The sequence below is a fragment of the Neophocaena asiaeorientalis genome, unplaced genomic scaffold (genome assembly GCF_003031525.2).
Source record: "Neophocaena asiaeorientalis asiaeorientalis breed wild unplaced genomic scaffold, Neophocaena_asiaeorientalis_V1.1 scaffold263, whole genome shotgun sequence".
NCBI lineage: Eukaryota > Metazoa > Chordata > Mammalia > Artiodactyla > Phocoenidae > Neophocaena > Neophocaena asiaeorientalis.
The window spans coordinates 1,921,222-1,943,608 of NW_020175015.1; the positions used below are offsets into that span (position 1 = coordinate 1,921,222).

General features: G+C 38.6%; 1 protein-coding gene across 3 annotated transcripts in view; it reads left to right on the forward strand.

Moving 5' to 3' along the window:
* The window catches only part of RAB6A (RAB6A, member RAS oncogene family), a 71,102-nt gene continuing 48,715 nt past the window's right edge, over positions 1-22,387 (forward strand). For 2 of the 3 annotated variants that reach the window (XM_024761934.1, XM_024761936.1), the window contains exon 1: positions 7-450. In XM_024761934.1, coding sequence (XP_024617702.1) covers positions 381-450 — 70 coding nt within the window. In that variant the 5' untranslated portion in view covers positions 7-380. Of the gene's footprint in view, positions 451-22,387 lie in introns of all 3 variants that reach the window. The other variant, XM_024761935.1, reaches the window with a different exon arrangement.

Consider the following 22,387-nt stretch of genomic DNA (forward strand, 5'->3'; position numbering starts at 1 on the left):
GCTGCGTGTGAGAGGTCCCAGACGCGTCTGCGGCTCCGGCTCCGCCACCCTTGCCTCAGTCTCGGTGCCCGGTGCTGAGAGGGGAACAGCTCTAGCCTCGGGACCCCCGAGCACACCCCTGGCTGCTTCCGACACCGCCCTCCTTCCTTTCCCAGCCGCGGGCCTCGCTCGGTGCTAGGCGACTCCGAGGAGAGGCGGCGGCGACGGCTGCCTGTCTGTGAGAGGAGCCTTGTTCTCCAGACTTGCTCCGCTGCCGGGCCCTGCAGGGGCCGAGAGAGCTCGGCGCCGACCCTTCCTCTAGCCTCCCCGTGAACCGGTTGGAGCGGCGTCGGTCTGGGAGGTCTCTGGGCAGAGGCGGCGGCAGCTCCTCCGGCTCCATCATGTCCGCGGGCGGAGACTTCGGGAATCCGCTGAGGAAATTCAAGCTGGTGTTCCTGGGGGAGCAGAGCGGTGAGTGCGCGGCTCCCCCACTCCTGGCAGCTGGCAGTGGCTTCCCCGCACCGCCCCCAGTGCGGCCCTTCCGTCCGCGGAGGCTCCCTGCGGGCCTCGCGGTCGCGCTTCCTTCCACCCCCTAGCCCTTGAGCCTGTTTGCCGACCCCTGTTAGCCACGCATTCCTCTTCGCCATGATCCATCCATCGGATTCTGACCCTTCCGCCCCCCACTCCGCCCGCTCCTTTCCCCGCCGCCCGGCCCTCTCCCGTGGATCTGCCCTCCCCACTCCTCACCCCGCCCAGCCCCAGCCTCCTGTCCATCCCTTTCTTCCTCCGGTCTCCGTCGTCTCACCGACGCCAGCTCCCTTCCTTGAGCCCCACCCTTGTTCCTTGCTCTGATCCCAGTTGCTCAGCTCGATGAGGCCTACCTGGGAAGCCCCACTCCGGGGAACCGGCCCTCTTCAACCTTGCGCCGGGAGGGTGGGATCTGGGCGTTGTTTTCCCCAGAGGCTTGGCCGCGAGAAGCGCGGATCTTATGGAAGGGGTGGGGGGAGTCCTAGGAAATTCTTGGATTGTTTTCACCTAGGTGGGGAATGGGTCTGGGTTATAGAGGATACATATCTGAATTGGAGGCGACTTGATGGAATGGTTGGGGAGTGAGGGAGTGGCGGCGGCAGTAGCGGTTTTTGCCCCTTGGGTTAGGCTGTGGCCTGTTGGAAAACCTCGTTTTCTTCTCTTGACTTTCATCCCTGGCGATTCTTTTGGCTGTGTTCATGCTTTTCCAATCTCTGCCAGATGCTATGTCATGATCGTTTTACTTGGAATTTTTCACATCTCACCTCTCCTTTTTCTGCTTCAACACGAAGCGCAGTGTCTGATTCTCCTCACGGCGGTGCAAACAGGAATTACTGGAGAAATGTTAATTCCATTTCTTCTTGAGTATTTTCCGATTATATATTCAGGATTCCTTAGGGAGAGAAGGCTTTAGAATAACGAACATCTTTGTTTTGTAGGGTTTCCTTTGGGGATAGGGAGTAACAGAGTAGAGAAGGGATAGATTCATCATCCAGTTATCTAAATTCGATTCGAATATGTAATACCATTTTGGCTAAATGATTCTTTTATGGTTAATATTCCATAGTATCTGATGAGTGAAATTATTATCTCATTTACTTGGTCAGGCTCCTGCTGTCATTGTACTTTGTGTTGGGTATAAGGTTCTAATTTTCTGATGGTTGTCTCTAAAAATTATTCTTGTGGTAATTCCGATTTTATGCTGTATTATGCAAACTTCACACTCTGTAGTTTAGAGATTATCATCCTCCATTATTTTTCTCACACTTTTCCTATCTTTAAAATTGAGACATTGAGAGATTAGTTCCTCCCGAGTCATCAGACATTGAGTTACATGATAGGTGTTTTAGGTTAGGCTATAGAAGACATTTATTTCTTTTGATTGGAAAGAAGATAACTGATATAAATTCAGAGCTCTTATTACTGCTCTGAACTATTTATACTAATTTGTGTGGCGTTAAAGTAGGTTAATAATAGTTGCAAAATTGCTTCCAGTTAGACTTGATAAATTGTTTTTCTCCTTTCATACATAATCTTTTCTCCCTGCCCCCTTACCAAGTCTCCTCTTTGCTTTTTTTTTGCTATACAGATATAAACTTGTTTCTTCAAGTGACTTAGTAACACCTATGAGATTGATCCCTGTCCAGGTATTTTATGACAGTTTCAGGACAGTGACATACATAAAATACAGCCTATTGGTTATTATTGATAAGTAGGATCTAAAGTACTTATTGTGTACTCAGGGATGTTAATGCCTGCCTTACATTGTGATGCAGAGCTATTTAGTTTGCATGAAAAATCCATTAATCTCTGTCCTAGGAAGTTTTTAGTATGAATAGAAATCATAATCTAAGTATCTGCAGGTTTCCTTTGAATTTCTTGGGTATTTATATTCTAATTCACATTGCAGAGTTTTATGGCTTCTCATTTCTTAGTTTCTTCAAGTCTTTACTAACTCCCCTTCCTTCCACCATAATTCCTGAAGCCATCTTAGATTTTTTTTTAAGTAGACTTGATTTTTTAGAACAGTTTTAGATTTACAGAAAAATTAAGAAGATCATGCAGAGGTTTCCCATATAGCCCCACCCAATATCCCATATTATTAACATATTAGTAAGGCACATTGGTTACCATTAATGAAACAATATGGATACATTATTAACTAAAGTCTATAGTTTATCCAGATTTCCGTAAGTTTTATCTTCTTCTGTTTCAGCATTCAATTCAGGATACCACACTACATTTGGTTGTCCCGTCTCCTTAGGCTCCTCAGTTTTTTTTAGTATTGTGTTTACATGCTTTTTAACTCTGGAACTGTGAGCTTAATTATCTTTTGAGGCTACTACATTGCTAAGTAATACCATCCAGTAGCTTTGGAAAGACGGATCTCTGTTTTCACAGGCAGTGTCTGTAGTTTTCTTATGCATTAGCAAAGGTCTGTAGAGTCAATATCATCTTTTTTTCTTTTTTTAAATTAATTAATTTATTTTTAGCTGAGTTGGGTCTTTGTTGCTGTGCGTGGGCTTTCTCTAGTTGCGGCGAGCAGGGGCTACTCTTCATTGCGGTGCGCAGGCTTCTCATTGCAGTGTCTTCTCTTGATGGGGAGCACCGGCTCTAGGCACGCGGGCTTCAGTAGTTGTGGCTCATGGGCTGTAGAGCACAGGCTCAGTAGTTGTGGCGCATGGGCTTTGTTGCCCTTTGGCATGTGGGATCTTCCCGGACCAGGGCTTGAACCCGTGTGCCCTGCATTGGCAGGCGGATTCTTAACCACTGTGCCACCAGGGAAGCCCAGTTCATGTCATCTTGATTTAACTCTTAATGAATTTTTTATTTTTAGGTTTTAGAATTCTACAATTCAGCTTCCAAAGACTAATCTGTGGCAAAGCCTTGTTTGTTTCCTTAATGGCCTTGACCACATTTCTAATTCTTACTTGTGTTTATTTTTGTCTGTTTCCCACAGCAGAATGCAGGTCCCATGAAGATTAAAAATTATTAATTTTTTTGTTCATTGTATCCCCAGTGCCTAGAATAGTGCCAGGCTTGTAGTGGATACTCAGAATGAATGATGGTTGAATCTAATAGTAACCAAAGCTAGTAGTCATCTTTGTTACGGTGAAGTCTACATTTTTTCCTTGCACATTTAATAGTTTAACAATAATTCTTTTTATTGGCCCCACATGCAGCTTTTGGGATCTTAGTTCCCCCACTAGGGATTGAACCTGGGCCCCGGCAGTGAAAGCGCTGAGTACTAACCACTGGACTGCCAGGGAATTCCCAACAATAACATTTTATACTTACATTATTTGATTGTATATAGGGATACTCCAGATGCTCGAGAGCAGGGATTCCAATAATTTATATATAACCTTTACGGTGTAACTAAAAAAACCCAAAAAAACAACTGACCAGAATTTTATACTTTTTTTTTGAGTTGAACAAAATTAGTTTTGTTAAAGTTATTGTTAAATTATTTGCTGTTAGTATAACACCTAAAAGTATGTCAAATGATTATTAAAGACATGTTCATGGAACAGATTTGAAGTTAGGTAGACTTTTTTATTTAGCTTTTCAAAAACAAGGTTCTGGGACCTCCCTGGCGGTCCAGTGGTTATGACTCCACGGCTCCACTGCAGTGGGTACCGGTTCGATCCCTGGTCAGGGAAATAAGATCCTGCATGCTGCATGACACAGCCCAAAAAAATAAGGTTCTGTATTCTATAATGAAGATGAAGTGTTTCAGTATATGAAGCCTCATATTGAATTAATGATATCAGTCTTGGTAATCTTCGTGTGAATTCTTAACAGTTTCTTTATATTTTAGTAGTATACATGGTTTAATAAAGAAATGTTGAAATACACAGCTTGAACCTGAAGTTTCTTTGAGCAACCTCTTTTGTTACCACCTTTGGCTATTGTCTTGAAATACAGAGGCAATTTTAGGAATGGTTTAGAGTAGAAGGTAATACTTAACAAACAAATGTTATGAGTACAAATTAGGAAATGTAATTTCAAAAAGAAACACATACCTGGCCTGGTACTACTTATTTTTTCACTTTTTATTACCTTTTTTACATCAGTTCTTTTGAATTATAACATGCTGTGTTGGGAAAAAGTGTCTTAATGTCAGAGACTAGGAACACTGAACAGTTTAGATTGGCTAGATCAGTGATCTTAAACTTTTTCTTCTCAAGAGCCTCTCAAGATGCTCTTACAAATTGTTGAGGCTTCTAAAGAGCTGTTTATGTGGTTTATATCACTATTTACTGTGTTAAAAGTTAACTGAGAAAATTGTTTAATATTTAATTCATTTAAAAAGAGTAGTGTTAAATCCATTACATGTTGACATAATTTTAGTGAAAGAGAACTATTTTTCAAACAATTTAGTGAGGGAGTGGCATTGTTTTACATATTTGCAAATCTCTGTAATGTCTGATGTATTAAAAGTCATCTGCTTCTCACAGCTGCTTCTGCATTCAGTCTCTTGTGATATCACACATCACATAGACTCTGGAAACTCCACTATACACTCATGAGAGAACAAAAGTGAAAAAAGCCAAATAACATCTTGATATTATGAAAGTGGTTTTGACCCTCAGGAGAGTAGTGGCCCAGCCAAAGGGTCCTGGGGATCCTGGGAGTTGGTGGGCTGCATTTTGAGATCTGCTAGTTTCTAGATGATATTAAGCCATTTGTATCTTGTAGCTTCATATTGCATTTATTTATTTTTTTAACATTTATTTATTATTTTTGGCTGCGTTGGGTTAGTTGCGGTGCTTGGGCTCTTCATTGTGGTGCATGGGCTTAGTTGCCTCTGGGATCTTAGTTCCCCAACCGGGGTTCGAACCCACGTCCCCGGCATTGGAAGGTGGATTCTTAACCACTGGACCACCAGGGAAGTCGCCATATTGCATTTAGAACAGTCAAAAGGAGTTTTCTCCATATCTTGTTTTGAAGTCTTAAAACTAATCAGTACAGCTAGTGATTACGAGCACAGAGTCTGGGTTTTATATTTTAGCCCTGCTCACTGACCTTGGGCAGATTATTAACTTCTTTATGCTTTAACTTCCTTATCTATAAAATAAAGATAATAGGACCTATCATATAGCGTTATTGTGAAGATTAAATTAGTTAATAAATGTAAAGCATTTAGAAGAGTGCCTGGCACATGTTTACTGAAAACTGCTCCTCTGTCAATTATCAACAGTTTGATAGAGCCTACTCTTAAGAAATATACATTTCATCATGGAAGAAACATATAATACCTAATACAATATAGTGCAATGAGTGCGGCTGCTTTGAAAAGTACAGTTAAAAGATACAGAGAAGTGACAGGGGAGCATGGAGTTTCAGGGAAGGTATTGATACATTATAAATATGACTGACTAAAAGTTTAAGGATCTTCTAGTTGAAATTCTTGAATTAGAGCATTCCAAAGTTGGAGGAGACTTGAAGAAGTCACCCAATCCATTTCTCTTAGGGCTTTAAACTGGACTGCTATTTTTTTCCCCTCTAACTTTATTTTTAACAGTTAACACAATCACATAGTTCACAAATCAAAATTATGTAAAAAGATATACTTTCAGAAAACTTACTGCTACCCCTGTTCCTGTGACCTCGTTCCCCACCCCCTCCTCTATTAGTAATTATATATATATACTATTATGTATATTCTGGGTTTTCTTTATGCAGACACAAGCAAATATGAATACAATTTTTATTCTTCCTTACGTACGAGGTATCAGATTTTATTCTGCATCTTGCTTTTTTTCACTTAACAATAATTCCTAGAGATGTTTTCACATTAGTACTTAGAGCACTTTCCCATTCTGTTGTTTTGTTTCTAAATACAATTTTTTTCATTTAGAATAGTTTTAGATATACAGAAAAATTGCAGAGATAATACGGAATTCCTGTATACTCTACACCAGTTTCCTCTGTAATTAACAGCTCATGTGTACATTTTTCACAACTAATGTACCATTATTGATACATTATTATTAACCAAAGTCCATATTTTATTTCGATTTCTTTAGTTTTTTTCCTAATGTCTTTTTTCTGTTCCAGGATCCCATCTAGGATACTACATTTGATTTAGTTGTTAGATCTCCTTAGGCTGTTCTTGTCTGTGACAGTTAAACTGGACCACTCTTTTTTGTTTTGTTTTTTGGGATACGCAGGCCTCTCACTGTAGTGTGGCCTCTCCCGTTGCGGAGCACAGGCTCCAGGACGCGCAGGCTCAGCGGCCATGGCTCACGGGCCCAGCCGCTCTGCGGCATGTGGGATCTTCCCGGACCGGGGCACGAACCCGTGTCCCCTGCCTCGGCAGGCGGACTCTCAACTGCTGCGCCACCAGGGAAGCCCTGGACCACTCTTAAGTTACTTCATTCTAAGAGATCTCTAGGAGAACATGTTTTGTAATTTTTAGTATTAAACTTCCCTGTTCTGAAATTCTCAAATCTATTCCCTTACTATTGTAGTTAAGTTTTTTCTTCTTAGGGAGGCAATATATAGTGATAAAGACAGCTCTAGAGACAGTAATACTTTGGTTCTAATCTTGAACCCCGTGTTTACAGTGTGATCTTGGACAGTTTATTTAACCTTTCTAAATTCTTTTCATTTCTGATATGCAGTACTAACCTAGCAGTGTTGTTTTCCCCATCCTCTAAATATAGATATTATACATTTTGGTTAGATCAGTATTTAATCTTCACATTATTGTTATTAGGTAATGGTATTCACAGCTGAGCTGTGTAATATACTGATTTATTGTACTATATTCCATATATTTTTTTTGTTTTCCTTTGTGTCACTATTTGACTTGCTTTTATCTTAATTATCCCCAAACTCTTTACTAGTAGTGTAGATCTCAGTTATTTGAATGCATCAGGTTTGCCTGGGACATCTCTCCCAGAACCTTCTGACCTTGAGGGTAACTATTGTATAATAGTTACCCTCCAGAATTGATGTACAACTGTCAATGTGTGATCTCCTTTACTTTCATTTTGAGGGTTTCCTTCTCTCTTGTGTTGGATGGATCCCTTGTTTCTCAGATTACTTTTTTCTTCTTTGTTTTACTCATTACGTTGAATGTATCCACCAGTAAGTAGCTTCCTAATAAAGGGAACATGGGAGGAAGTTTTTTGAGACCTTGTATGTCTGAAAATGTGTTTGTACAACCTTTACACTGAAGTTTGGTGGAGTTTAGAAATTTGGGTTGGATGTATTCTTCCTTCAGAAATTTGAAGACATATATTGCCTTGTAGAGTCTAGTATTGCCATTTATGACTCTTGGTATTTTGATCTTTCATAATGATGTGTTTATTTTCATTTTATGTGCTGAGTAATAGGTATAAATATTTTCAAACTGGAAACTTAAGTTGTTTATTTTCAGGAAATTTTCTTGACTTTACTAGTATGATATTCACCTCTCCATTTTCAGTTCTCTCTGGAATTCTTATTAGACCTCCTGGATTGATCCTCTAGTTGTATCTTATCTTGCCCCTTTTTCATTTATTTGTTTCTGTTTTAATTCTTAAAAAATTTTCTCAACTTTCTTTTACCCTATTACATTTTATTTCTGCTATCGTTTTAATTTCAAAGAGTTCTTTGTTTTCTGATCGTTTCTGTCTATAACATCTTTTTGATTCTAGTATCTTCTCGTTAAAATTTTTTTTAATTGAAGTATAGTTGATTTTCAACATTGTGATAATTTCTGCTGTATCTCTTGTCATTTTGAGGATATTAAAGAGATATATGGCTTTCTTTTCAATACTCAGTTTTTTGTAAATTGCTTTTCACTTATGTTTATTATAGTTTCTCTATTTCTTGTTTGATGTGGTCCTCAAAGAACTAGTATTCTTTTTTTTTTTTTGAAGAACTAGTATTCTTGACTGTCTCCTTTTGTTTAAGAGTTGAGCACTAAAAATTTGATTTTAAGCTCTTTTGTGGGTTTATTGGGCTTCTCTGTAGGACAGTCTGGCTGAGTTCTTTTTGGGGGAAGAAGTCTCTGATGTTAGCTCTTTTAAGTCTTTTTGCCAGTCACATTTCTTTTTTTTTAAATTAATTAATTTTAATTTTTGGCTGCTTTGGGTCTTCATTGCTGCAAGCAGGCTTTCTCTAGTTGCGGGGAGCAGGGGCTACTCTTCGTTGCGTTGCACAGGTTTCTCATTGCAGTGGCTTCTCTTGTTGCAGAGCACGGGCTCTAGGCGCATGGGCTTCAGTAGTTGTAGCACGCAGGCTTCAGTAGTTGTAGCTTGCAGGCTCTAGAGCTCAGGCTCAGGAGTTGTGGCGCAGGGGCTTAGTTGCTCCGTGGCATGTAGGATCTTCCCAGACCAGGGCTTGAACCCATTTCCCCTGCATTGGCAGGTGGATTCTTAACCACTGCACCACCAGGGAAGTCCCACCAGTCACATTTCTTAAAGAAGAGTTGTCCAGTGTCCTGCTGGAGAGGATAATATTGGTTGCCAGCTTTCTTGGAGCTGAATGGAGACAGGGTTTGAAGATAACATTAGAGTATATGCATTTAATTTACTTTGTGTTTTTTTTTTTTTTTTTTTTTTTTTATACTTTGTTTTTAATACAGTTTGTACTTCAGACTTCGCTTGAATCTTGTATTCACCATTCCAGAAACCCTCTATTTTCCTTTCTCATAGCATAATCTATAATCTTCTGATGAAGTGGGAGAGGAACCTGGCTGTGTGGAATAGAGGGGGGGATGTGAGGGTGTCAGTCTCCCTTTTAAACAGATTTTCATCCGTTCCTTTCATTTTTAGCACCACCTTTATCCTTATTTCTAGATATACTTGGTGCCTACTTTGGGGGGGTTCTCTGGCACAAATCAGATTGTTTCTCAGCTCTCCCCATTGTCAGTTTAAAATTGATCTTTATAGAATCTATCAGGTCAGGTACCACTTTGCATTTGCTTTCTAGCTTCTAACTGATTTTCTGAGAATCAACACATTTCGACATTTAGAATTGCTTAGGGTTTCCAGTTTCTGTTCTTTATTTTTCTCTTTTTTTAAAATAAATTTATTTATTTTTGTCAGCACTGGGTCTCCGTTGCTGCGTGAGGGCGTTCTCTAGTTGCAGTGAGCGGGAGCTACTCATCGTTGTGGTGCACATGCTTCTCATTGCAGGGGCTTCTCCTGTTGCAAAGCACGGGCTCTAGGTGCGTGGGCTTCAGTAGTTGTGGCACGCGGGCTCAGTAGTTGTGGCTTGCGGGCTCTAGAGCACAGGCTCAGTAGTTGTAGTGCATGGGCTGAGTTGCTCCATGGCACGTGGGATCTTCCTGGACCAGGGCTCGAACCCTTGTCCCCTGCATTGGCAGGCGGATTCTTAACCACTGCACCATCAGGGAAGTCCCTCCTCTTCTTTTTTAAAAGTACATTTTATAAAATTAAAACCAACTCATTTATATCCATGTTTATAGCAGCATTATTCACAGTAGCCAAAAGGTAGAAGCAATCCAAGTGTTCATCCGTGGATGAATGGGTAGACAAAACATGGTTCTGTGTATACGTACAGTGAAAACTTATTCAGCCTTAAAAAGGAAGAAAATTCTGACACATGCTTTAACATGAATGAACCTTGGACGTTATGCTAAGTGAAATAAGCCAATCACAAAAGGACAAATACTGTATGATTTTTTAAGTTAACTGATAATAAGCATTACTGTTATCTCAACCTGCCATTGTGAGATTGCATAAAACCTTGCCCAGACACCCCGCATAGACTTCTCTTTGAGATGAAGTCCAAGCTCTTCTGCCCTAGCTAGACCCTTTCAGAGTCTGGATTCTACCTTCCTATCTCTAACCTTATTGCTAGAACTCATCTTTACCTATTACTGTTAGACAGGTTTTTGGGTTTTTTTTTTTAAGTTAAAAAAAATCATCATTAAGGTGTTACGTGCTGTACAGAAAACACATCTTTGCATTTTAAATTTTCTGTTCTAAGAATCATAGACTCTTACAGGTCATTTATCTATTTAACAGATGTCCACTGTGTGCCAAGCATAGAGCTAGGTCCCGGGAGATGTAGTTTTTAACAGATCAGGTATAATCTCTGTTCTCTTCTTGATTATGGTCTAGCAGGGAGCAGTAAAGTAGATTTAAATCTTTATATTTGTACCTTCCAACCTCTGTTCTTGGACCTCCCCTCCAATCCATCCTCCACATTGATATCAGAGTGAACTTTATAAAAATGTAAATCAGAGTAACTTCTTACTAAAAACAAAAACATCTTGACTGTGCTTAATGCCACAGAATAGTACACTTAAAAATGGTTAAAATGGGGCTTCCCTGGTGGCGCAGTGGTTGAGAGTCCGCCTGCCGATGCAGGGGACACGAGTTTGTGCCCTGGTCCGGGAAGATCCCACATGCCGCGTAGCGGCTGGGCCCGTGAGCCATGGCCTCTGAGCCTGCGGGAGAGGGAGAGGCCACAACAGTGAGAGGTCCGCGTACCGCAAAAAAAAAAAAATGGTTAAAATGGTAAATCTTATGGTATAGTTTATCACAATAAAATTTTTTAAAAATTGTAAAAACTCAAAAAAATCCCCACCTTTGTAGTTTTTTGGGTTTTTTTTTTTTTTGCTTTTGTTTAAATCACTCTTAGAATAAGATCTTTCCAAATGATCTACATTGCTCACACTGAATTTTTTGGCTCCTCCCCATCCGTCCATTCTTGAGCATATCTCCCACCATCTCTCTCTGTTTCAGCCATACTGACCTTTTTTTTTTTTTTTTTTTTTTAGCTTTTCACTGTTGTGGCCTCTCCCATTGCGGAGCACAGGCTCCGGACCGCGCAGGCTCAGCGGCCATGGCTCACGGGCCTAGCCGCTCAGCGGCATGTGGGATCTTCCCGGACCGGGGCACGAACTCGTGTCCCCTGCATTGGCAGGCAGACTCTCAACCACTGCGCCACCAGGGAAGCCCCATACTGACCTTTTTTAAGTTATAAGTCTTAACCAATCTCCATCTTGTTATATATTCCCTCTTCCCCTTTGTCAGATTAACTCCATCTTATCCTTTAGCTTCAAGAAACTTCTTCAAGCCTTTGCTGACTTCCTCAGAGTAGTTTAGTTTCCCATTCTTTATAGACTGTCAACACTGTCCTTCTCCTTGCTGCCTTTAATACAGTTGTAATTATTTGTCTGTTAAAATTTCTGTTTTCCATTTGTTCTGTAAGTTCCACAGAGGTAGCATTCATGAATTTATTGTTCATTGCTGTATTCTAAGCACCATTGCATAGTGCTTGGCATATAGCGGGAGTTCACTAAATATTTTCAAATAAGTGAATAATTTCTGATTTTTACCATACTTAGTTTCAGAAAGGCTTTGAGGTAGCTTGCTACCTCAAAAATACGCATAAAAGAGGATAATTAAAAGAAAAACAGAATAAGACAAAAAAACCTAACGTAGGAGAAAGGTTTGATATGCCAAGTATCTGGTTTGAATCTGAAGAGTCAGTGGCTCAAGATGAGGAAAATGATAACTCGGAAAAGGCTATTGGATTTATGAAGAACTAATTGCTAATTTTTAAAAAGTGGTCTCAGTAGAGTTTTGGAGAGTCAAGAAGTCAGTCGTTGTAAATGGCATATTTGAAGAGTGAGTTTGTGATTTAACCAAATATGTTTTTGAGTTCTTAAAGTATTATTTAACCCCTTTATTATGGGAAAATTTAAACATATAAAAAGGTACAGAGAATAGTGTCATGAACCCCCATAAACTCGTACTCAGCTTCAACAATTATCCCCCCCCGCCCCCACATACCAGAGTGAGTTGAAGAAAATCCCGTATATCCTATCAACGCAAATATTTTTGTATGATTGCTAAAAGATGAGAACTTTCTTATTGGTATATTCTTGACATTCATGGATATAGTTGCCCACAGAGGCCTTTATTTTTGGGATACTTTGCATTACGTGGTTTGAGACTTAACATTTTAGGATGTCTAAATCTTTGCTATCAAATTGAGCTTTCTGTGATGGAGGAACTGTCCCATATTTGTGCTGTTTAATATGGTGGTGGCTACAGTGACTGAGAACTGATTTCAAAATTTTATTTCACTTTAATTTCAGTAGTCTCATGTGGCTAATTAACCCTTTATCTGTATTTAACCATCCTCTTAAAACTGAAGAATATCCCTTTCAGAAATCTGTGCATGTGTACTTTAAATTATCTACATAATCAAGGTGAGTTAAGTTGATTATAATAGGGAAATAGAGAATGTGATGACTCATGAATTTAGACAGATTTTAGGCCACCTCTGGACTAAAGATATTTAGATCTGTAGTACTTAAGGCTGCATAAAATCCATTCTTATATCTTTTAAATCTCTGTCCTTGGTGTCTAGCATAATGTCCTTCATACAGGCAACCATAAAATATTGAATCTGTCCAGTCATTAGGAATCTGAGTAAACAGGTCTTTCTTCTTTAAGCAGGTGACAGAAGCACTACATATTGACATTAAGTAAATAGGACAAAACTAGATGGCTATTGAAGTTACTAATTTGCAAACCTTTTATGTTTGTTAATCAAGTTGTTTAATATGGAATGTTTCTTTCCTTTGGCCTGTGAAACTTCTATAGTTAATGTGATATGGGGGAAAAGTTATGGGGCAGGAGTTAGGGATACTGAACTGTGGTCTTTGCTCCGCCACCTTATACATTATGAGCTCTTAAAGCGTTCATTTTAACCTCTCTAGGTAAAATGAGAAGAATCTACCCATATAATATGGCCTACATAGGGCTTCCCTAGTGGCACAGTGGTTGGGAGTCCGCCTGCTGATGCAGGGGACACGGGTTCAGCTTTCAGAAATTGAAAGTAGTTCCTCTTCACAGAAAGACTGAGCAAGTTTAGTTTTATTTATTTATTTATTTAAAATTTTATTTATTTATTTATTTATTTTTGGCTGTGTTGGGTCTTCATCGCTGCTCACAGGCTTTCTCTAGTTGCGGCGAGCGGGGGCTGCTCTTCATTGCGGTGCGTGGCCTTCTCATTGCGGTGGCTTCTCTTGTTGCAGAGCATGGGCTCTACACACGTGGGCTTCAGTAGTTGTGGCACGAGGGCTCAGTAGTTGTGGCTCACAGGCTCTAGAGCACAGGCTCAGTAGTTGTGGCGCACGGGCTTAGTTAGTTGTTCCGTGGCATGTGGGATCTTCCCAGACCAGGGATCGAACCCGTGTCCCCTGCATTGGCAGGTGGATTCTTAATCACTGCACCACCAGAGAAGCCCCCCCTTTTTTAAAAAAAATTATTTATTTATTTTTGGCTGCATTGGGACATTTAGTTTTAAATAAAGCATTCCTTTTGTTCTTTCAAAATTCTTTAGTTGAACTTTCCTCTCCAAAATATTGTACATTTGTTTTCAAAATCTCTGATACTGCAATAATTAGTCTTCTATGTGAAAACAATCTAAATAGTTATTTCAACCTCAGTCTGATTGATATTATTCTAAATACTGTGATGGTTTATTTTTATTTTTCAGAATTTTTTCATTTGTGCCTGGTTATGGCTTGAAGTGTGTTCTTCCCAAATTCGTATGTTGAAGTTTAACCTCTAGTACCTCAGATGCAACTGGTTAAGGTGAGGTCCTCCTGGGGTAGGATGGGCCACTATACAGTATGACTCGTATCCTTAAAAAAAGGGGAAATTTGGACACAGATATACACAGAGAGAATGCCGTCTGAAGGTGAAGGCAGAGATCAGGGTGATGCTTCTGTACACCAAGGGTTGCCAAGGACTGCCAGCAAACCACCAGAAGCTAGGGAAGAGGCTTGGAACAGATTCTTTTCACAGCCCTCAGAAGGAACTAACTCTGCCAACACATTGATTTTGGATTTGTAGCCTCCAGAACTGTGAGACAATAAATTTCTGTTGTTTAAACCAGTTTGTGGTACTTTGTTACAGCAGCTCTAGCAGACTAATACAGTGCTTAATATCACTTTGCAACCAAACATAGAAATATAGCACCTCCTGACAGCTGTAATGGTTAATGTGTATTTCCTGTCAAACTATCAATACTAGATATCAATTGACATTTGATTACTTAGTACAGATCAGACCCTGTTGTAAGTACTTTACAGTCTTAGCTAGTTTAACCCTTAAAACCAACTCCGTGAGATCTTTGGAGAAGTGGTTGATTTCAGGGCTGGGGCAGGGAAAATACAAAATAAGCTGGAGAGTATTCTGGTGCCAGAAAATAAGGAAGTGTTTATGAAAGGATGGGGACATGTTGAAAGGGCACAGGAGCCAATGTGAAAGAGCGCCCAATAGGGAAAGTTGGAAATTTTTGAGCAACAAAATAAATAATGGTGATATTGGATTATAACCCACATAATTAAGGTATTTATGAATACTTATTTAAATAAATAAATAGATAAGAAAGGACTGCTCTTATAGTAAATAGAATGAGGGAAATAGAAAATCACCGTTGGAATACCACAGTGCTGATTGCTGCAGGCGAGATCCATTTGATGAATGCTAAAATTAGAGGGCAAAATTTTGCGAAGACACAGGATATTTGAATAATCTCAAAGTATATTCCTCAAGATATTTATTATTTACAAGGGGAAAAACAGTAACTTATGGTAAAGAAACTCTGTGGAGATTGCCATAATCAAGTGATCAAGGTTAACATCACTAGGAATAAGACATTAATATGACATCATGTATTTCTTTTATGATGCACTGAGAAGGGCACATCAGTTCTGTGGTGGTCTTGTCAAAAATGTATGACCTCATTCTAATGAGAAAACATTAGACAAATCTAAATTGAGGGACATTACACAAAATAACTGACCAGTTTTCTTTACAAGTGCCAAGGTTGTAAAAACAGGAAAGACAGGAAATGTCACCGATTAGAGGGAGGTTTGTAACTTTTCTGTAAAATAAAAAGTTGACATAGAAAACAAACTTATGGTTACCAAAGGGGAAAGGTGGGGAGGGATCATTTAGGAGTTTGGGAATAGCAGATACAAACTACTATATATAAAATAGATAAACAACAAGGTCCTATGGTATAGCACAGGGAACTATATTCAGTATCTTGTAATAAGCTATAATGGAAAAGAATGGAATGAATGGAAAAGAATGGAAAGAACAACAACAACAAAAAAAATATATATATATATATAAAACAGTCACTTTGCTGTATACCAGAAACTAACACAACATTGAAATCAAATATATTTCAATGAAAAAACGTTGAAATATTCCTATAAGATAGGTACTACTGTTATTCTTATTTTACCATGAGGAAATTCAGGCACAGATAGGTTAAATAACTTGTCTCAGTAGTATATACAGTTAGTAACTGGCCAAACTTGGGTTTCAGCTCAACAGCCTGGTTCTAGAGCTCCACTACTAAAACACTAAACTATACAACCTTTCCTTGATAAATTTTGTATAGGTAGAAGGTGTGCAGAAAGTACAGGATACTTTGGCGTTCCCAAAACCATAAGAGTGAAAAAACTGTAATCATCTCTGGAAAGTTGAGGTACATGAATTAAATGTTAGATAAGATTAAGTGTTTCTCAGGTATTTTGCTGTATTGGACTTTTGTAATTTATATGACAAAATTCTTAATACATAAAACTTACAGTTAAGTAGAGAGTAAGATAAATTAGTTTTAAAATTCACTGTTGGCTCAGTGGTTAAGGATCCACCTGCCAATGCAGGGGCACAGGTTCGATCCCTGGTCCAGGAAGATCCCACATGCCGTGGAGCAACTAAACCTGTGCGCCACAACTACTGAGCCTGCGCTCTAGAGCCCGTGAGCCACAACAACTGAGCCCATGTGCCACAACTACAGAAGCCCACGCTCCTAGAGCCCATGCTCTGCAACAAGAGAAGCCACCGCAATGAGAAACCCGCACACCACAGCGAAGAGTAGCCCCTGCTCGCCAAAACTAGAGAAAAGCTGTGTGCAGCAACAAAGACCCTATGCAGCCAAAAATAAATAAATTACAAAAAAGACAGTTTAAAAATTCAATGGCTTTGATAAAATTTGCTTTGTCGATGATTGTGTTACTGGCTGACACTTAATAAGAAGTAATAAGAATCACTTCACATGTTCCTTATACACAAGGAAAATCATAGGTTTGTTTAATCATGGAATTAAAATGTGACATTCAAATGAGAATTGTCCAGTCACATCAAGAAGGCAAAAGTACAACTGAAAAAAGTCTTTGGATTTGTAATATCTTACAGAAAAGATAATAGCTTGTTAATTTGCAATTCTAAGATCTGAACAATAAGAGAGGCTTAAGCTGAAACATAGTGAATTTTTTTAAACATCTTTATTGGAGTATAATTGCTTTACAATGGTGTGTTAGTTTCTGCTGTATAACAAAGTAAATCCGCTATACGTATACATATATCCCCATATCTCCTCCCTCTTGTATCTCCCTCCCTATCCCACCCCTCTAGATGGACACAAAGCACTGAGCTGATCTCCCTGTGCTATGAAACATAGTGAATTTAAGTCATATATATGGAAGAATTTCCTGACTGAAAAGGTTGTAGAAATATTAAGAGTGGGTTATGAAATCACCTGGAGATATTTCCTTTTTTAAACAGAGAAGTGATTTCTTGGAAGAGCTAGGCATACTCAGAACCAGGAGTATACCTACAATACTTAACAGATTTCTATTTTGTGTTGTATAGAACCATATTTGTTGATAATTAAATATTCTTGTTAGTTTTAGTTGGTCTTCCTTGCCTCAATATATGCTTCCTTTTATCAGAACTTCTTGATGACTGACTGAATAAATTTATATAATACAGAATAAATTATATGGCATGGGTTGGGAGTGGGATAGGAAGAAAAGTATTAGAACATAATGCTGTATGAAGTTTTGTGTGTATGGTGGCACAGGAGTATTAAGGACAAATGTTAAAATATTGTTGGAAGAAAAATGAATAGCCACAGTGTTCAGGATAAGATTAGTTAGGCTTTGATTGAAATGGTCATTTAAATTGCCTTTATATAGGAGGATATAAAGAATGTACTATTAGGGATTTTGAAAACTATTTTGGAGAAATAAGCTTAGCTGAAGAGGTTTGAATGAATACAGAAGAAATGCAAATACAGAAGGAATGCTGTTTTAAAATTAGATATGTCTAATCTTTCTATGAAAAGGAGCTATTTTAATTTCCGGAAACTAAATAGCTTCCAGAAGCTATTGATCATAAATGGGTAGTAATATATGAAAGGGTGCTAAAATATGTCTTTGGACAATGTAAAAGAGCCACCTAAGTGGACTATAAGTGGACTATACTCTTTCTCTGGAGTTTTGGGTTACCCTCAATACAAGGAAGATACAACAACTTGAATGCTGACCAGATGAGAGAGACATTGAGATCCTGATCTACTATTTGGAGATTCTGTCTTTTTTTTTTTTTTTTTTTTTTAATTCATTCATGCATGCATGCATGTATGCTGTGGGTCTTAGTTGCGGCCTGCGGGATCTTTTTTTTGTTGTTGCGGCATGTGGACTTTGGGGCATGCATGCAGGGTCTAGTTCCCCAACTAGGGATCGAACCCCGGCCCCCTGCATTGGGAGTGCAAAGTCTTACTCACTGGACTACCAGGGAAGTCCCTGGAGATTCTGTCTTTAAAACAAAACAAAACAAAAACTATCTTGAACTAAAATATTAGAGAATTTATCCTCTATACCTAAATGTTATATACTTGTAAGGTATATGTATTGCCAGTTTTAAACCCCATGAGAGCAAAGACTTTATTTATTGTAATTTAAAAAAAATTGGTGTGCTGGGGCTTCCTTGGTGGCGCAGTGGTTGAGAGTCTGCCTGCTGATGCAGGGGACACGGGTTCATGTCCCGGTCCAGGAAGATCCCACATGCCGCGGAGCGGCTGGGCCTGTGAGCCGTGCCCGCTGAACCTGCGCGTCCGGAGCTTGTGCTCTGCAGCGGGAGAGGCCACAACAGTGAGAGGCCCGCGTACCGCAAAAAAAAAAAAAAAAAAATTGGTATGCTGGAAAATGTGTTTTACTAGAGTTGAAAGGAGGGTATTTTCGAGCTTTGTTTTTCTTTCTTGGGTTTTTAGTTTTGATTACTTCATTATTCTATTATTGAGAAATGTTTTTCCAAAGTCAAAACTTATTTGCTTAAATTTTGCTGTAGAAAAGTTAAGGTGCATATTAAAGAAACTACACTCACAGTTCAGAGAAAGACTTTTAATCGGTAACACAGACACTATGATAGTCTTAAACTGTTGCTTCGTCCTCCTTCAAAGCATGTGTCCTTTATTCTCCATGAAGAAAAACAAAAGGTGTATTTTTTTTTGAACAGACCAACCTATGATTGCTTGCTTTTTTCACTCTTAATGACAATTTTTAATGAACAGAAAATGTTAGTTTTAATGTAGATATATGTATCAGTCTATAAAAATCTGATTTTTATGTCCCATTTTAAGAAGTTTTTCCATAGCCTGAATAATGAAGATAGTCTCCCCTATTACATTTTAGAAATTTTGTTTTTTTTGTGTTTTGCTTTGTCTTTCACATTTAGGTTTATAATCCAACTGAAATTTATCTTTATGTGTACTATGAAATAGATGTCAGGTTTAATTTTTTTCAGTATGGATATGTAATTATCCGAGCATCATGTATTTAAAAACATTTCTTTTCCTCAGTGCTCTGCCATATCGGTTTTACAATGACCAACTGTCTATAAATTCATTGACCTGGTTCTGGAATTTCTATTCTGCTAATTGCTTAGTCTACCCTTGCAACAATACAAAACTTACTATAACTTAATATAAAAATTACTGATTTACCAGAGTGCAAATCCTCCCACCTTATTGGGGTTTTTTGTTTGTTTGTTTTGGGGTTTTTTTGCGGTATGTGGGCCTCTCACTGTTGTGTCCTCTTGCGTCGCGGAGCACAGGCTCCGGACGCGCAGGCTCAGCGGCCATGGCTCACAGGCCCAGCTGCTCCGTGGCATGTGGGATCCTCCCAGATCGGGGCATGAACCTGTGCCCCCTGCATTGGCAGGCGGACTCTCAACCACTGCGCCACCAGGGAAGCCCCTCCCACCTTATTCTTTTTATTTAAGAGTGGCTTGGCAATTCTGGCCTTTTGCAACCCTGGGGAAGGTTTTTTAAATAGAGCTTCAATTTCTTTAAGATTTTCTTTTTTCTTTCTTATTTTTCTAGGACTTTGTACATTTCATCTACTGTTTCAAATTTATTAGTGCATATTACACATGTTTTTATGTCTGCAGGATCTGTAATCATGCTTCATTAATTTCTAATACTGGTTATCTGTACCTTTCATTTCTTCTTGGTAAGACTTCCTGGAGGTTTGTAAATTTAATAGTTTTTTGTTCAAAGAACTTAAACAGGCCTTGTTGACTCTCAATTGTGTGTTTTCTGTTTTATTTCTGCTCTTTATTTCCTTTCTTATAGTTTCTTTGGTTTATTTTGCTGGTCTTTTCCAACTTCTGGAGAGAGGGATATATAGCTCATGTTTAGTTTTTTTTTTTTCCCCCTAATATATGCTCATATAAGTGTGTGTGTGTGTGTGTGTGTGTGTGTGTGTGTGTGTGTAATTGTATAAATTTCCCTTTAAGTACTATTATAGTAGTGTTTTGGAAATTTGCTCTGCAGTATTTTTGTCATTGAGTACAAAATGCTTTCTAATTTCTATTTTGATTTCTCCTTTGATTCATTGGTTATTAGAAGTATATTATTTCAAAACACTTGGGGACTTTCTAGTTTTCTTTATATTTTTGATTTCTACTTTAATCGTACTGTGTTCAGAGAATATATTTTCACTGTTTTTAATTTTCTTGAGACTTTATGGTCCATATGTTATGTCAGTTTTAATAAATATTCCCTTTGTGCCTGAAAAGAATGAATTTGTTAGGTGCAGAATTCAATATATGATCACTAGATCAGTTTTGTTAATCAAGTGGTTCAAATATTATGTGTTTTTATCAAATTTTTGTCTATTTTGTTATTGAGAGAGGTATGTTAAAATTTCCCATGGTGATTGTGGCTCTGTATATGTATCCTTGTAGTTTTTCCATTTTTAACTTATAGGTTTTTGAGACTTTTTTTCTGGCCACACCGCATGGCATGCAGGATCTTAGTTCCCCAACCAGGGATCGAACCCGTGCCCCCTGCAGTGGAAGCGCAGATTCTTAGCCACTGGACGTCCAGGGAAGTCCCTGGAATTGTTATTGTGTTCTTGGTGACTTCAACCTTTTCTCGTCATCAAGTGTTCCACTATTTCTAGTAATGCTTTTTGCCGTAAAGTTTACTTTGCGGAGCACAGGCTCCGGACACGCAGGCTTAGCGGCCATGGCTCACGGGCCTAGCCGCTCCGCGGCATGTGGGATCTTCCCGGACCCGGGCACGAACCCATATCCCCTGCATCGGCAGGCGGACTCTCAACCACTGCGCCACCAGGGAAGCCCAAAGTTTACTTTGATGTTAGTATAGGTATACCATCTTTCTTTTGGCTAATGTTTTCATAGTATTTATATTTTTCTATCCTTTTTAATTAATTTATTTATTTTGGCTGCCCTGCCCGGCATATGGGGATCTTTGTTCCCTGACCTACCCGTGTCTCCTGCATTGGCAGGCAGATTCTTAACCACTGCGCCACCAGGGAAGTCCCTCTATCTTTTTACTTTCAACATTTTTGTATTCTTATGTTTCAGATGTGGCTTAGTAGTCATCTAGTTAAGTTTTGTGTTTGTCCAGTCTGATAATTGTTTTTAAAATTGGAACATTAGTACATTTACATTTAATATAATTATATATTTGGATTTAAAATAAATCTACCATCTTCTCAATGTGCTTTCTTTTTGTCCTGAGTGTTTCTTTTTCTCTTCTTGTGTTATTTGAATTTGCAGTCTTTTAAAAAAGTATTCCATATTCTTTATTAATTGGGAAGTTATACAATTTTCTTTTCTTTTTCTTTTTGTGATTAGCCCAGAAGTTGTGGCATGCAGCCATGACTTACAAAAGTTTACAGGTAATTGATTCCTTTACCCTTCTGGGCAGTGCAGGGACCTTGGCAGTCTAATTCTTACCATTCTTCCTTCTGACTTGACTTACTATGTGTACTTCAAGTGTGTGTGTGTGTGTAAAACCCCATAAGATGTTATTATTTCAGACAGTGATTATTTAGATTTTATTTTTACAAGGAAAACTTTTTATTGAAGTGTAACATATAGAAAAGCATACGAATCTTAAGTGTACAGCTTGAATGAGAAAAATTGCTAGTTATATTGACCTGAATATTCCCATCGTTACAAAATTATTTCTTACATTAATTAGTAAATTTGGCCTTCTGGTTCTAAAACCTCAGTTCACTGAGTTTTATCATAAGTGTGCCCTTGTGAGCTATATCTACTTTCATTTTTCCAAGAATGCAGACTCTGGACAACCTTAGTGAATACTGTCTACTTGATGGTTTCTTTCATTGATTATTTCATTTAGTGCTAGACAGGGACCAACATTGAGTGTAGCCATGAACAAGATAGATGAGGTTCCTATTCTACAGCTTATCATTTGTAAGTTGGGAGAGGTAAACTAGTAAATAAATGCACAAACAAGATAATATGAGTTAAGTTCCTTATATTGCCATTTTTTCCTTATTTTTCCCTGTAAGAATTGGATCATGCTTTTCTACACTTAGACTTAAAAAGTTTTTGAGTAAAGTTAATGCTGGAAAAGCTAGTCTTATGCTAGTACTTATTTTGAACTTCCCACTGAACTGTTCTTTGAGGGTACAGATTATTTCCAAGTCATCTTTTTAAAAACATTTTTTTTATTGAAGTATAGTTGATTTGTGTTAGTTTCTGGTGTATAGCAAAATGATTCAGTTATATATATGTATGCATGTATGTAT